The 16732-nt window shown below is 37.7% G+C and overlaps 1 protein-coding gene across 1 annotated transcript in view; it reads left to right on the forward strand.

Moving 5' to 3' along the window:
* kcnab1a (potassium voltage-gated channel subfamily A regulatory beta subunit 1a) overlaps positions 1-15054 on the forward strand; it is a 213576-nt gene extending 198522 nt beyond the window's left edge. Inside the window, exons 9-14 of the mRNA XM_059946445.1 lie at positions 4062-4147; positions 5005-5125; positions 8412-8506; positions 9463-9583; positions 11625-11713; positions 13121-15054. Coding sequence (XP_059802428.1) covers positions 4062-4147; positions 5005-5125; positions 8412-8506; positions 9463-9583; positions 11625-11713; positions 13121-13210 — 602 coding nt within the window. The 3' untranslated portion in view covers positions 13211-15054. The remainder of the gene's footprint in view (positions 1-4061; positions 4148-5004; positions 5126-8411; positions 8507-9462; positions 9584-11624; positions 11714-13120) is intronic.
* The last annotated feature ends 1678 nt before the right edge of the window (positions 15055-16732 follow it).

Here is a 16732-nt window from a genome sequence, read left to right on the forward strand (position 1 = left end):
GTGGATGTAATTTTCTGCCCAACATACTGTATATATCTGTTCTTAAATCGTGAAAAAGCAGTCGTTACTTTTAAAGATTGAATCTCAGTCCCAGCTGTGGGATTTGTAACAATAGTCAAAGTCCGGATATTTTCCAATGGAATATGATTTCTATGATCATTTTAAAAACCTCATTCCTGTACTTAAATATCTCCATGGGCATGGCTCGCCTCCTCCGTTCCTACATTCCTCAGATTTCAGTGTTCCTTAAATTTGTATTTCTTGGTGTTCCCCTAATTTTGTCGCTCCATTATTTCCTTCCGTAAAGCCCATTTTCAAATAGCCTCTTATACTTTCACAACAACTAAAGACTGAGTTTGCAAAATCAGTGAAGTTCAGAGAGCAGTTTGGTTGCAAACTTCCCGGCCCTGGTCGTGCACATTCCCTCATTCCTTCCATCCTTCCAGTTTACAGCACTCAAGCGAACAATCACCACCTGGGACCACCCCTCCAATCCAAATAAACAAGATAATTGTACAATACATTCTGACTATTAGAAGAGGGCTCAGTAAATGTTCAATTACATTTATAATTTAACAATGCTTGCATAATTTTGATTTAATCTTTGCATTTTATAGATTTTATCTCTAGCAAAACACTGATTGCTGGTTCATTTTATTTCAGCCAAGTAAACAAAAGAGTAGTGGACGGATGGCACAGACTAGAAGGGCCGAGGCGGCCTGTTTCCATGCTGTAATTGTTATATGGTTATATGGATTTTAGGACCCCGAGGCTGCCTGAGCTGTGGGATTTATCGTATATACCCCAGCCCTTAACACCATGCAGAAAATTAAAATGGGGTATCTACTTGCACGGTTCCTATTTTCCTCTCAGTTCATTTCCCTAACTTCTCAATGGCTTAGACTCCAAGGCTAACACAGGTGAGGCGGGCACCCATGCGTGTCTTTCAGAGCCTTGCATAATCAACACCTGAGCATTCTGCTTGATAACGTGAGGGGTGGGGGAGGTATGAGTGTGTTTGTTGCATTGATATTTTACTGTTAATGTGTGTAGTTAATAACTGTTAACTACTGCTCACTATATTGATAGCCCCAAATGTTTAGTTTATTTTTGCTTCTTTGTTACACTCTATCTGTGACTGCTTAACTTCGGAGTGCGCATATTTGTTACTCATATAAAATTCCAGGAAGCATTCAATGAAAATCCCTCAAAAAATCTTCAGAATTTCACGTCCAAGGATTTGAGGGGAAATTGTTTGAACAGCAAGAAGTAGCAATATAACCAATAATCAGACAGGTGTTTACGTTGGCAGTGGTGATCCTGTACTGGATCACAGTTACTGATCACATCTACGGTGACCTTGGTGATGGGATTGGAGGCCACATATCAAAGCACAAATGGCCCTTCGGACAGTGTAGATGCAGTGCCTAAATTATAGAGATATAAATATTTTAAAAGCAATGGCAAAACTGATAAATAGGATTTCATTGTTGGTGAGTATGAGATATATTCACATACAAAATAGAAGTGTGGACTTACATTGCCACGTCTCACTTCTTCTAACACCATGACCTCCCAGAACGGCTCAGTGGCAGAGTAGAAAATCAAAAATGGAAAGGTAGTTAATTGTGGAAATCAAAGAGACTAGACAGCAAATGAAACTTATCTACTTAATAAAGCAACTGATCTTAAATTAACCTTGAGGAGGCAAAAGTGAAGTGAGTTAAACAGTCACAAATTCATTCTGAAAGTATTTTTCCTTAAATTCTTGCATTTGTAATTAGGCTATGAAGGCAGGTCTCTCAAGACATTCCCAAGTTTGAATGCTTGGGTCCTAGAAGTTGCAAAATTGGATTGCAATATATTCACTAAGCTGTTTTCCCTCAGCCTGAATTCCTATTCCACAGCAGTCATTAATAGATCCCTGATTTCTACTGAGGATGCAGTGCCTCTCAACAGCAGTCCAGAGGGGATCAAAACTCTGCAGAAGCAATTGAAGATAACAAACTGCGACGCTGCTCAAACTGTAACAGAGAAAATCCCTACAATTTACAGATGCCTTCTAAAGGCATCATTATCACATTTAATTAAGCAGTAAAAAGCAGAACACGATAGTCTTGAAGCATTTGATCTGGACAGAAGAGCTGATGGGTCAAAACTAACAAAAGGTCTTCAACCTGAAACCTTGCCACTATTTCGCTTCTTCCCCAGATGCTGACTAATGTACAAGTTCTGTGTTGGTAGAATGCAAATATAAAACAGCTCACTGTAGATTGCAGCTGACAGAACTGCTCTCATATCTACCTTCTGCTACGTTGCTGGAGTATAAAATTTCTTCATGTTACAGCTGTGTAAGGAGAATGAATCTTGGTTTGCATATGTGAGCTTACTCCATGCAGGGTCAGGTCTCTTTTATAGATGAACAGCACCTCGTAGTGGCTATAGTGATCAAGCATGATCTATTAAAACCAATTCTAACCAAAGAATGAAATACACACAAAATATTAAAAGAACTCAGCAGGCGTTCAATTTTGTAGAGCATATATCCTAAAACAATTCACACAACAAATTGAAATCAGGAGTCTTAGGAGTTTTTTGAGAAAAGTATTTTTCTTTTTTTAATGCAATGCTTTTAAACTTGGTCCTTTTGAGCTAGCTCTTCTATTTATCAATCTCTATTGGGCTGAGCCCAAGCGGTCCACCAAGAACGAGAATTTCAAAAATTTGCTGCCTATTGAAGCAATTTCTTCTTACACCGAAATGGCTAAGCTGCTATTCTGAGATTGTGGGTCGCCCCACTTTCTCAGCGGGGGGAAGCACCCTTCCCACATCCATCCTGTTGAGCCCTGTAAAAGAATTTTAAAGTTTCATTGAGATTTTCACTCATTATTCTAAACTCTAGAAATAACAGGCTTAGTTCAAAGTATTTTGTAATTATTTGGAAATCTAGTTTCTTAGTCTATTGTGTGCAATGTTGAGGTTTTATTTAATGCTGGTTATTGTATTTGGATGGAGGAATATTGTCAAATACAGTGGAGGAATTTGCTGCTCCTTAACGAGTGTTTTGAGACATTTTCTGACTTCATAGAACTTTAAATATTAAATTAAGGCTCCAACACCCTTTTCCAAAGGATGGTAAAAATCACTATCTGAAATATTCAACATGCATAAATTATTTATTTATCTGAAGTGGAGATGAGCATCATCCAGATACGTTCATATCAGCAGAATTTAAGAACGTGTGAAGTGTGCCTGCTGAACTTAATGTGCTTTTCTTTAGTGGTGTCTCCCATCAAGTACCAAAACTGAAAAATTCTGCTAATTTCAGTGATAAGATCTGGACTAATGTCATTTCTTCATGTGTTCATTAATCAGAGCTGTGGTTTTATTTCTCTGTAATTGTAACAGTATAATTTTCTAGTCCATTGTACTACATGGTGCACTGATGATGTGAGATGGTCTGTATGAAGAACATGCAAAAATATGTTTTTCAAAGTTCCTCTGTACATGTGACAAAAATAAACTAATTATTCAAATAAGAATGAGGTTCCCCTATCTAAGCTGAACAATCAGAAACTGTTAGATAATTTCTATATTCTACTCAAGTCACACCTCATTTAACTGTGAAGCATTTATTTTAATGTCAAGTCACTAGGAAATTCCTTTACTCTGAGGTCTGAACTGATGTATTATATAATACACCAAACTGCTGTGATTGTGCTTGTTCCTTTTAACAGTATTACAGTCATGAACAGCAGTGATGTGAGAAACTTCATCAAATTCCAAAATCAGCTGTGGGGCAACAGGGCATCCGGTCACATTTACTGTAATTAAAATGCCTCAAGCAAAGGATGAGCACAGATCTAAAAAAAACACATTACATTTTTGCAGATTATTTTGGTTTTGCATTATTTGAATTGAAATCATTTAGACAACGGCACCACAGCAGCACTCTGCTAAATGCCATGTTTCAGGCAAGTCCTATCCTCATTATATCTGTGCTTTCATTTGCCTTTAAAAATATCTTTTTGTTTGCTTCCCATGCCTTCCCCTGTACTTAGAGATTGTCCGGGCGATGACGCATGTGATAAACCAGGGAATGGCCATGTACTGGGGTACATCCCGTTGGAGTGCCATGGAGATTATGGTATGCATCTTTAAGTGCTTGGAGATGGAAATCAAGTACGCAATACACACTTCTGGTGATGCAAATAATCACCTGAAATTTCAGAAAAATAGCATTTAATCATAAGTAGTGCTCAACCTAGAAACAAAATTACAGTGTATATTTTTTAAAGTCCTGTAATGTTTACAGTGTGTGAAAATACAGTACATATTTTGGAATATTGTGTTCTGAGCAGTTTTTGACAGAAATTCTCCCGAAACCTAAAGGAATTTTAGACAGCATGCTAATACTTATTTTCTGTTCATACCAATGTTATTTCAAAGCCTTGGTCTTTTCATAAGACGAAAAGTGTCTGTCATAATTAACTACTTAAATGAGCTCTATTGCTTATTATTAGGCATCAAAAAGCATCCAAAAGTTGCTAATTCTCTGTCACTTCCACTTCATTGGCTAATTTGATATGATAAAATCAAAAAGGTGTCCGTCAAATGATCTTTCCTGATTAACAATAATCTCTAGAATAAAACTCTAGTTGAGATCCTGAACTGCGGAACAGAAGTATGCTGGGAAAATAAGACATAAATTTGGAAACTTATAATGATGGCTTATTAGTTTCATTGGTGACTGACCATGGATTTATTTCCAATATTTTTTGCTCATTAAATATAGTCCAGTAAATGAGTTTATAAATAAATAATTTCAAGCAAATGTTTACAAGTTAAATACAGATTCTGGTATTTCATTCTTCCTTCCAGCTCTCATACTTCTGCTTTTGTAATTTGTGCACTTAACAAAGCTAACTCTTCATCCATTTCATCAGGTATTGTTAGAGCCCACCTCAAAAAGTGTTTTTTTACTGATTTTTGTCCATTCTCCAGGAGGCCTATTCAGTGGCAAGGCAATTTAATTTGATCCCTCCAGTCTGTGAGCAAGCAGAATATCATATTTTTCAAAGAGAAAAGATTGAGGTCCAGCTCCCTGAGCTTTATCACAAAATTGGTGAGTACTGTGTTTACATTGAAGTTAGTGCAGTGGTCTAGCCGACATTCAGTTTCAGGATGTATACTAATGTTTGAAATAAAGATATATTTACATTATATTGTAATGTATATCAGAATATTCATGATCAAATACTTATTGACAATTGAAATGCATTGTCACTATGAGAAGTAAAATTCTACAAAGAGCAGTGGGATTATTGATCATTTCATCTGTTTTTAATGATGCTGGTTAGCACACTGCAATCCTTAACATCACCTGAAATGCTAGAATAGACCCGAGCACTGCTAAAATATCTCTTACGAACATCAATATGACACAGCAACTTATATGCTCACCACTACTTCACTGGAGCATTCACCACTGTCAAATATTCGAGCTCTGCAACAGCAAACAACCTCCTGTCTCAGGCAAGTTACCAACGAAGACAAGCTGGCACATTACCCAATTTGTTAACCTGATTTTGAGAGCACTAATTTCCCATTCGTTTTCACCTAATCCAATATTCTGAAATGGCAGTTCATTTATATCTTCAGTTAAATCAGTGTCAGTCACATTGCACATTTTCTACAGAAATAAGGTATTGACTCATCCAAACCTGATTAATATAAGTCGTACTGTCATGCAATGCATTTTGGACAGTCAATCCATTTGATTGAATCCTTTTCTCCCAAAGAAATTGGCCAGAAGGGTAAAAAAAATTAAACTGGGTTTGTTCAAAGCTCAGTTCAGGAATATTGAGTCACAGGTCTAATATTTCAGAGATTGCCTATTCTGGTCTTGTGGGATTCATTTTAAAATTATAAAACAGAGTAACTTGAATGAAATTCATCTCATACAGCTATTTTCCTCGTGGTGAATGACCTGAAGTATCTAATGACCCTCAAGCTGCCTGCGCCCTTCTGTTACCTGCCTTTCAAACCTCAGGAGTGGGATCCTGTGTTTTCTGCAGATCAAAGCTAATTCGCCCAGCCACAGAATTCCCTTGTCAGCTGGTTAAGCCTGCCCTCGAGCAATCGAATATCCCTGATTTACATTAACTTTCCAAATACTATCAAAACAAAAGAGGTTATAGATTCTGAAACCTGGAACTCCAACATGGTCCTGAACAAGTACATCTTCCCCTCTTTATCACAACTCTCTGCAGGGATTCGTCAATGTGATCCTATCATCAGTTTCACCCTCTCTCTTCCCACCCCAATCCCCAGTCCGGTTTTTGCCATTTCCATTTCTACGTTGGGGCCATATGCAAAGTAATAGAGCCACATAACAATATGTCACATTCTGCTTGGATAACTTACAAACCAAATTGCATGAACATTTTCAGTTATGTCACACCCTGCCCCACCACACCAGTGCTCTCCCCAAACTGACTCACCTGTCCAGATAGGTTTTTCGCCCTTGGTACACCTTTCCTATCCCCTACCATGTTCCATCTGCCCTATCATTATCCTTCCAACTAGATTGAAGTATTTTAGATCAAGAGGCATAGACAGGGTAGACAGAACCTTCTTCCTCAGGGTGGAAATGTCAAATATTAGAGGGCATTGCTTTAAGGTGATTAGGGGATGTTTTATTTTACATGAAAATTGGGAGTGCTTGGAACAAGTTGCTGGGAGGACTGCTGGAAGCAGACACAATAGTGACATTTAAGAGGTTATGCTGCACTGTTCTACGTTCAGTCCACTTGAAATGTCAGCAAACCCTTTTGACTTCTTAGATGCCGAGTTATTCCAGTGCTTTTTTTAATTGCAAATATTACTACATTTCTATTAAAAAATTGGCAAAAATACCAGAAAAGTTGTAATACATTTAAAGAAAGTTAATGCTTTTATTAAGTAGTGACTTGCCTTGAATTTGCCTTCTCCCACTATCTGATTTTCTCCATGTTACTTCGTGGAGCAGTTGGTGAAGTTCAGTTGACAGATTTGCCAACCTAACTATTGGGAAATTTGCAGATATGTTATCTCTCCTTAGGGAAGGCAGAGTGCAGTTATCAAGTCAGTGCAAGTCAGCTGACTGGAAGTTTGGTTCTTCTGACTTCACTTGGCAGTCTTGAATGTGCACCCAGTTGTGCAGATAAAGACCAACAGCTGTGAGCAGATTGAGGGGGATGAGGGCCACATCTCTGCTGCCTTTCAGAGGTTGTTAAATATCTTACGTGCCTGTGCAAGGCACAGCAGACATTCCCACTCTGGAAAGAAGATTCTGATTACCTACCCTATCATTTCCTTTTTTAATTTCAGTCATTGTGATGAAAAGTACAAAATTGATATTAAAATTGAAGAGAAACAGATCACTGGAACATAAATGGTTTGGATGAAACATTTTCAGAAGTATTAAGGACGCAAATAATTAACTCCATTGAAACATAAGAAATGAAATACAGCGCATAGCCTATAACTAGGAGTTAGGGATTTTTTTGGCCAAGGTGGAATAACCTATTGAACTTTCATTAGGATATAGTTCATTGACTGAGACACTAAACAAAGTTTCACAACGGAGGGAATATACTGTTGTCAGCCAATGAATTGATTAGTTTTATGTTCATAATTAGCAACACTTATAAGTTTGATATGAACTTGGAACTATGGATTGATCCGGAGGCCGTGCTTTACTTATCTATTGAGATACAGCGCAGAACAGGCCCTTCCAGCCATGCCACTCGGCAATCCCCAAACTTAATCCTAGCCTAATCACAGGGCAATTTACATTGACTAACTAACCTACCACTCGGTACACCTTTGGAATGTGGGAGGAAACCCACACGGTCACGGAGAGAATGTACACATACCTCACAGGCAGTCAGGGGAATTGAACCCAGGGTCCCCTTACTGTAAAGTGTTGTGCTAACCACCACACTAAATCAAAGTGTTGAGTACAGGAGTAGGGAGGGGTGTTATGCTGAAGCTGGAGCATTGTGTGCAGTTCTGGTCATCTACCTACTGAAAAACATTTTAGAAAAAGAGTACAGTACCCTGGTTGCTCTCTGCTTCAAAGTATTTAATTCCAAATGCAATGTTAGCAGTTTGAATAGTGCGAGTTTTGTTAATCTTATTTAAAAATGAGACTTGTACTTTTTAAGAATGGAATACCAGAATTCTGATTCTGAACAAACTACTAGTGGATATTGGCTTTGGGCTTTGACAATGAATGTCTTCCTGTAGACATAAGAGTCATTCCAGTTTTAATTAATATTTTGACACTCACCAGTCTGTGTATCTGACATTACCACTGGAATGCGCTGCTCAGCATCTATTCAATTCCATTTATTATCTTCCTGTAGGAATTGGGGCAATGACGTGGTCTCCACTTGCCTGTGGAATCATTAGTGGGAAGTATGATATTGGAGTACCCGATAGTTCACGTGCTTCTTTAAAGGTAAAACAAATCATGAATTTTTGGGTTTTTTTGAGAAACAGAATGTTATGGCTTTGTCTTGCTTTGCTAGAAACAAGGTTATGACATACATACCCACTGAGTCAGTACAAGCTCTGCAAGAGCAATCCATCTGGTCCCCATAGCCCTGCGACATTTTCCTTTGAGATACATTTCCAGCTTCCTTTAGGATATGATTGAATCTGCCTCTAGATGTGCATTCCACACCCTGATGTCCTTTTTGATTCTTTCTTCTCTGAAAAATCGTTACACTTTTCTTAAAGTGTGGTTCTTAAAACCGGAAGCACTAATCCTTTGATGGACTTATTTTTAATGCTTTATTGCCACTTCATAAACTTATATATTTAGGTAACAATATTATACAACCTGAGAAAGTGAAAATGTAATCCAAGGTAGGGGGCAATTAGAGTCCAAAACACAGACTCCTGCAAACATTAGATACGTTTCTGTAGAACTGTAAAATCAGAGGTAGTTTCGAAAACCACTGCTGTCTACAATGTGCACCATGACAAACTCTTACACTATGATACATGATATACACAGTCCATGCCGTATACTAAATACACTAGTAGGACATAATTAAACAAGATTGAGATCTTGTTGCTTGGAAGTGAGAAAATGATAGATTGTATAAAATGCATTGCTCAGTATTAGGTGAGTTTAAAATCAGTATTTTGTAAGAATCTACAAAAGCTTAAAAATATTACTTTCTACATTTGTCAAGTATTAATTCTATGGGACATTGCAATCTAAAAATTGGCATCTCACAGATAACAAAATACAATTAAGTATTATTCTTAAAAGGTATTTACAGTACTTTCAGTTTGCTCTGTCACATTCTGAGGAAGTACAGAAGTGGATTATCCCAAGTGCATTAAACTATAAACTATTTAAGAATGCTGAATGTAACAAGTTATAACAGATTTTCCTGACTTTAGTGTTACCAGTGGTTGAAGGACAAAATTATCAGCGAGGAAGGAAGGAGACAACAGGCTAAGCTGAAGGATCTCAGTCCGATTGTGGAACGTCTGAGCTGCACTCTGCCTCAGTTAGCAATAGGTGAGAACAGTTTTAAGTGATCCAGAAGTAATGTGCCTCTGAAATTTTATTTCTTTGATACTTTAATTTTTTTAAAAGAGTAAATTTGAACTAGCTGACTTTAAGAAAATCTCCACTAACTTATTTGACTCGAAAAACTGTCTTCTTGTAGCCATTACTAATTGATCACATTGGCGTGGACCTTCTGTCTGTCTAATTGGGTCAACTCTGACCATTTTGGGGATTTTATGTCGGGGTTTTAATTAGAAATTGTTACAAATTATTTCTCTTCTCCTGAAGTCTCTTTTAAACAAAGCTAGCTACCAATCTAACAGTTTGAATAGCTCCCTTCAAATTTAGTGCTGAAACTAGGAATGGGATTGAATCGACTCTGTACTTTGTGGAGGCTGGCACGTAAGAGTTCACATGCAGCAAACAGAATTGCTTCCCTAGAGTGGTACCTGGTTAGCCAGCAGCTGGTCTCGAGCAAAAGATCACAATGAACAGGGAACAAATTGATGGCAATGAATTGCTTTGGATAACAATATAGATGCAAAATGAATGGGAACAGTGAAAAAAGAATGAGGCCAAATATTTGGGTAGAAATAGAAAAGCCCTTTAGGTAAGAGACCAGTTTACTAGCATTGAAAAGGTGGTTTATACCAGATTGGCCAGGAAATTAATTGTTGGGCACAGAAGTGCAAGGATTACAGGAAAACATCTCTCTAAAGGTGTAGGTAGTCTTGATTCTAAGTGGTATACCGTGAATGTGGAAAAATCCAAATGTCGTGAACACAAAAGATTCTACAGATGCTGGAAATCTCAAGCAACACACACAAAATGCTGGAGGAACTCACATCTATGGAAATTGATAAACAGTTGATATTTCATGCCAAGATAGTAGTTGATCTGCCATGATCTCAAAATGGCGGTGCAGGCTCGAAGGGCCGCATGGTCTACTTCTGCACCTATTGTCTATTCACACTTCTTTAGGATTGGAAAGGAAGGGAGTAGATGCCAGAATAAAAAACATGGGTGATGGGATGGAGGACTAGCTAGAAGGTGATAGGTGAAGCTAGGTGGCTGGGAAAGGTTAAAGGCTGAAGAAGAAATGTGATAGGAGAGGAGAATGGATTGTGGGAAAAAGGGAAGGAGGGGCACCAGGGGAGGTGATAGGCAGGTGAGAAGAGGTAAGAGGTCAGACAGGGAAGGGGGAGGGAAATAAAATTACCGGAACAATTTTCAAGTAGCATCAATTGCATGTATTTATATTCAAAGAGCAGTGATTTTTGACACTGATGGTTGGCAAGAAATAAGCAGTAGGACAATTCAGAACTCTCTTTCTCACTGCAGTTTCAAGCATTCAGGCCTGTAGGTACCAAAAATGGCTGGGAGTGAAGATTAAATGATTTCAATATTTCAACAAGTTAGGAACTACAAAGAATTTGAAGGTATTGACATTCATCTTGAATGTTACAATGAAAATAAAGATTTATAGGATGCATTGCATGAAGGCAGTCCATTTTCTGCACTAGGTGTCTATGCTGAATTTGTTCATTTACAGTCAATCAAAAGAACACAGCAGCAGACACAAGGATTAATTTCTGAAAAATATTAGGAACTAATGCACAATTTTATAGTACTGCAGAGGTATTGGTAATTTCTACTTTGTTCTGTGTTTTTAAATACAGAATTTAAATTTTAGTTAAATGGTAAGTTTGTCATATACACACACACCTTTAACTATTTCCATGAAACCTCAACTAACTGATGCAGCTGCTTAATTGGGCCAAAATGTACTGGTCCCGATGTGTCCCAGTTATCCAGAATGCACTGTATTCCTTAATTAAAACATATAGCCTCAGCAGAGAACAAGGTGCTGGAAACATTCCAGAGGTTGAGAAATGGTGTATAAAGAGAAACAGAAAATTCAAAGATAAGGCTCTCCATTGAGGAATGCACAAATACTTTGAATCAAAGTTTCACATTGCAGGCCTTTTGTCAGAAGTTCACAGAAAAATTGTATTCTATTCTTAATTTAGCACTTCTTTTCTACTTTCAGCTTGGTGTCTACGTACAGAGGGTGTCAGTTCAGTCCTCTTAGGAGCCTCCAATGCACAGCAGCTTACAGAAAACCTAGGTGCCATACAGGCAAGTGATTATTAAAGGCATCAACTAATTGATTTATTGCTGTATCATGTTTCTATCAATGGAATTTATCACAGTCACAATAGGAGGAAAGATAATCACATTATAAACTCTCTAGAAATACTTCCTTACACCACTAGAAATACTAAAGGTTAACAATACAGGTTTCTGCACAGGTCTCGGGAATGAGTTGTTCTATTAAAAATTTTATACAAAATAGCATGCTGTTCTGTTACATTTTGCCACCTCATGCTGAAGATTAGTTCAGTAAAGCTCCAATTGTTATTTTTATTAATTAGAAATTATTCAAATTGGAGTAACTAGACACTAAATTCCCTATGCCATTTTTGACTACTATTTATTTATCAACCTGTATGCAAATGTAGCCTGCAACAATTGCGAGATAGATATTGTAACTGCTATAAATCTATTGCAAGCTGTAAAGTTCTTTTTTAAAAATTGCCTGTGTGTGAGTTTTAAATAAGTCCCTAGAAACTGGGAGTCAACACAGTGGTCAACTGGCCACATCCTGCACTGTAACTATTCTATGATTCAAGCATCCTGTGATTCTGAACACAGTATTTTCCATACTGTAAGCCATTCCTCCTTTTCACTTCCAATACTCCTGCTTTACCCGTCTGAACATATTGTTGCACATCCAATGAGATTACCACCCTACTACAATAAGTCATCTCTAATGTGTCCGAGCCACACCATCTCACTATCTATATTGGCAGGTAAAAGGAAAGCTATGTCTTACAATTTACTGTTTTCCCAAATCAAAACTCATCAGTGTTCCTGCTTTAATGGAAAGGGCTATAATGATTTAATATTGATTTTAAAAAGCAAATATAGAGTAAATTACATAACAAACTGCTTCAGTTCAGTCTATGCAAAGCTGATGAATGCCCAGTACTGAATATGGAACATCAATACAAATATTAAGTGAAATTCCCGTTATGACAGCTAGACTCATACTGAATTATTTTGTGTAAAAACTTTTCATTGATTATTCTTCCTGCACCCATTTGCATCCATCAGTACGTACCCTTGCCTAGGACCTTGAATCAGTCACACCAATCTGTCACTGAATTGAGACATTAAACAAAGCCCTGTCAGTCCAGTAAAGCAGATGTAAACAATATTGTTAGAGTCCTGGCTGAGATTTAATCAATGATAAAAATATTTCCTCTGTATCACAGATTATTTAGGGACTTTGCAAACCAGGAAGCTAATTTGCACACAGCAATGAAATAATGTTTATGTACTCTGGAATGTTTTTGTACTGTGAAAAGCTGTAAGAGGATTCAATTCTTTCCCGACTATAGTCCATATCAAAGTAAATGTCAACTACTTTTCAAGCGTTCTATCCTCAGTATTTGATTGACCTGCTTTGAATCTTTTTTCTAGGTACTCTCAAAGTTGACAACACAGACTGTGACTGAGATTGATACTATACTGGGCAACAAACCATACAGCAAGAAGGACTACAGATCCTAACTTAAAGAAGCATGACATTGACTGGGAATGCATGATGAAAGTGGTACTCTTTACTTGCTGAACCACTGTCTGGTTAATGTGAATTTAAAGCTGTTCCCTGCTGAATTCCCACAGGTGCATGCCAATGCCCCGAGAGAGTGTGTCCTTACTGAGAAGCACATTCCTGGGTTATTAAGGTGGTTCCTGAAGTTTATTAATCAGCAAAACTGAGCTCTACTTTTATCTCTTCGCATTATGAAAAAAATTAGATCATGCAAGTTCATAGCTTGTGTATCGTTGAACTACTAATTCCGGTAAAGCTTAAGCAAGTATTCTTTTTCCTCCCTTCTAAACCTCGTCCTGCATTAGGATCAGTCATATACATTTCCTTGCTTGCACTGAGCTGGAACTTTAGTGACTTTCTTAGAACAGGAGGCTAAGTGTGCTTACATCAATGAATTGACATCCAGTGATGGACGTTGCATACCTTATTTTGCATTGTAAAATATGCTGAAAGTCAATGCTTGTTTTAACTTGTTCTTGATTGGGTACTATCTGTAATAATCAAAGGTTAACTTGCATTGTAACTATATTGCATTCACTTGTAGTATACTGTATGAACTTCTCAACTAAACTCTTCGATACATTCTTCAGAATGGATGTTTATTTAAGAAAGCTCCACAAAGCTTATGTTGTATAAATGTCTAGTTTTTAATTCTTTAATTGAAATCGTGAGTGAGAAAAGGAAATAAATATATATAGACTGACTGTGACACTAGTGACCCCAGAAATGCTGAACTGGGATCTTAAGCTTTACCATGCCTGTTGGATTTTAATAAAGAGCGCTAAGAGACATTACATATTTGAGGCAGAAAGTTAGCAACATGGATAAGGTGAGTGGGCCAGTTAAAAGAGCCAAGTTACACACTATGGAATCAAGGCAGACTAATTAATGGTATAAGTACACTATTATTAAAAAAAACACTAATAAATTAGGTAGAAAATGTACTTGAAAAGCCTTCATAGTGAGAGGGGGTGAAGTAGAAAAGAGTGAAGCAACACTTCAGTTGTACATAACGTAAAACAGATTGTTATGTTCGGTTTTGGCAATGCACCTCGGGAAGTAGATTTGGCCCCAAGCAGGTACAATGCTATTTTCTTTGCTGGCAAAGATCCTTTATACATTTTTTTTTAAAGCCACCAGTGTTGATTTTTGTCCCCTTAAAGGCTGTGGATACTTAAAGTCAATGTTTCTTTAAAATCAATTCAAAAGTGTTTGGCCACAGTAACTTGCCATGGAAATCCAGAGGTAGAAATCAGCCATGATAAACTGAATGGTAGAACAGGATCATTGGGAAAATAAAACCCCCTCTCCTGTTAACAGATTTTAAAAATCTAATATAAATCAATTAAAATCTGTGAAACAAAGTAGTTTAAGGATAATTAGTGTTCATCCTTAATTGTTTTGAAACAAACACAATATATACCAGAGTACTTACTATGCACTCAGATTAATTAACAGATTTCATTTGATGTTCATGTATCTTTACTTTGATGCTTACAAAATGACTTGCAGTAGATTAAAACTTGTATATACAAAAAAAGCTTGATTAGATACAGGTGTACTATTGGATAATTGGTTCCATCATACTGAACAATGCTTTTGTTTCTTTTGATGATTTGTTGCATTATAATTGATAAATCCAATAGATTTATAATAGCAATCTAATTGAATTGCCTGGAGTTATTAGATGATATTGCATATCTTTGGACTTTGATTTGGGTTATACAACTGTAGTAAAAGCCTGTGTTCTTTTAGGGTGCAACATCTCAGGAATAAATCCTTTTTTTGTTCAATGGTTTTCAGACAATGTAGAAGTGAATTTTAATGGAATGTATTATTATTTGTGCATGACAAAATCCAGTCCAAACAAATAAAAATATTGAACTTATTTTAGTCACTGATTGGGGATTTAGTGCAAAACAAATGACAGTATTATAATCACAAACAAGATCACTGAAGATGCTGGAAATCCAAGTAGCACACAAAATGCTGGAGGAACTCTGTAGGCCAGGCACCATCTACGGAAAAGGGAGGAGGTAGAAACAAGAGGTGTGAGGTAAAGGAACTATGAGGTTGCTGGCAGCAGATGGGAAATCCCCAAAGTTAATAAGGTCAGTGATGGTGCAGCTGACAATGGCCTGGTGCTCCTTAGTGGGCTCCTGTTCAAGAGGTAAATGAGGTGTAGGAGAGTTGTTGACTGGCCTCAGCAAGGTAGTGGTCAGTCTACCAGATGACTACAGTACCCCCTCTTATCTGTGGGTTTGATGGTGAGGTTAGGGTTAGTGTGTAGAGAGTGGAGACATTTGTTTGGAAGGAGTGAGGTTAGACCTGGAGAGAGGAGTGGTGAAGTCGAGCCTGTTGATATCTTGTCAGCAGTTAATGAAGATCCTGAGCAGGCAGAAGACCGGATCAGGGTGTCCAGGAAGAGGAGGGTCATTGGTACAGGCAGGACAGTCCTAATGAAAAGTGTCAGTCAACTGTTCACTTTTTTCCATAGATGCTGTCTGGCCCATCGAGTTCCTCCAGCATCCTGTGTGTGACAGCACAAGTACCTGGTTTGAGCAACAATTTTTTAATGGCCAAATGAAACTGCTTTGCTTGATTAACATTTAATTGCACCCTTGGAGACAAGTCACACTGATTATAACACTGAGGTGAAGCAAGCAGCTGGAGAAATACTGGAGTAGGCTCATATATGCAGCTGCTGCTAACACTGCCACCAAAGTTCAGAGGGCAACTTCTTAATTACCTTACCTGTGTTTTCCCCTTTTTAGTCTTTAAGACATGTACAACATAGTATATATTCCTATGGTAGTACCATTCATTGTCTATATCCCAGCCTTTAGTTCTCTCAGATGCACAATCTCTAAGTCTTCAGGATTAAATTCTATCTGCCATTTCTTTGTCTCTTGTCAATATCCTTCTTGAGCCAAAGACTACACTTAACATTTCCTCATATTCCAACTGCAAAACACTGCTGGAGGAAATGTGACATGCAAACCCAAGTCCTGACATGTTTCTCTATTGATGAATTACATTGGTTACTGTCAGCAGGCATCATACACATTCGTCAGACTGCTAAATGAATGACCAACATGTCACTGTTTCTGAGAAGACAATCAGAGCACAGAACAGTCCAGCACAGGAACAGGCCCTTTGTTGTGCTGAACCAACTAAAAAGCAAATCAAAAATCCCTCAAAAACTAATCCCTCCTACCTACACAATGTCCATAACCCTCCATCTTCATGCCACCCCCTAAACGTCTCTTAAAAGCCTTTAACATCTTTGCCTCTACCAACTTACTGGGCAGCGAATTCCAGGCATCCATCACTGAGTAAAAAAAAACTTACCTCTCACATCCCCTTTGAACCTACCCGCTTCAGTGCATGCCCTCTGGTATTAGACATTTCTACCCTGGATGAAGATACTCTATGCCTCTTGTAATCTTATAAACCTGTATCAGATCTTCTTTCAGCCT

The sequence above is a fragment of the Hypanus sabinus genome, chromosome 2 (genome assembly GCF_030144855.1).
Source record: "Hypanus sabinus isolate sHypSab1 chromosome 2, sHypSab1.hap1, whole genome shotgun sequence".
In the NCBI taxonomy this organism is placed as follows: domain Eukaryota; kingdom Metazoa; phylum Chordata; class Chondrichthyes; order Myliobatiformes; family Dasyatidae; genus Hypanus; species Hypanus sabinus.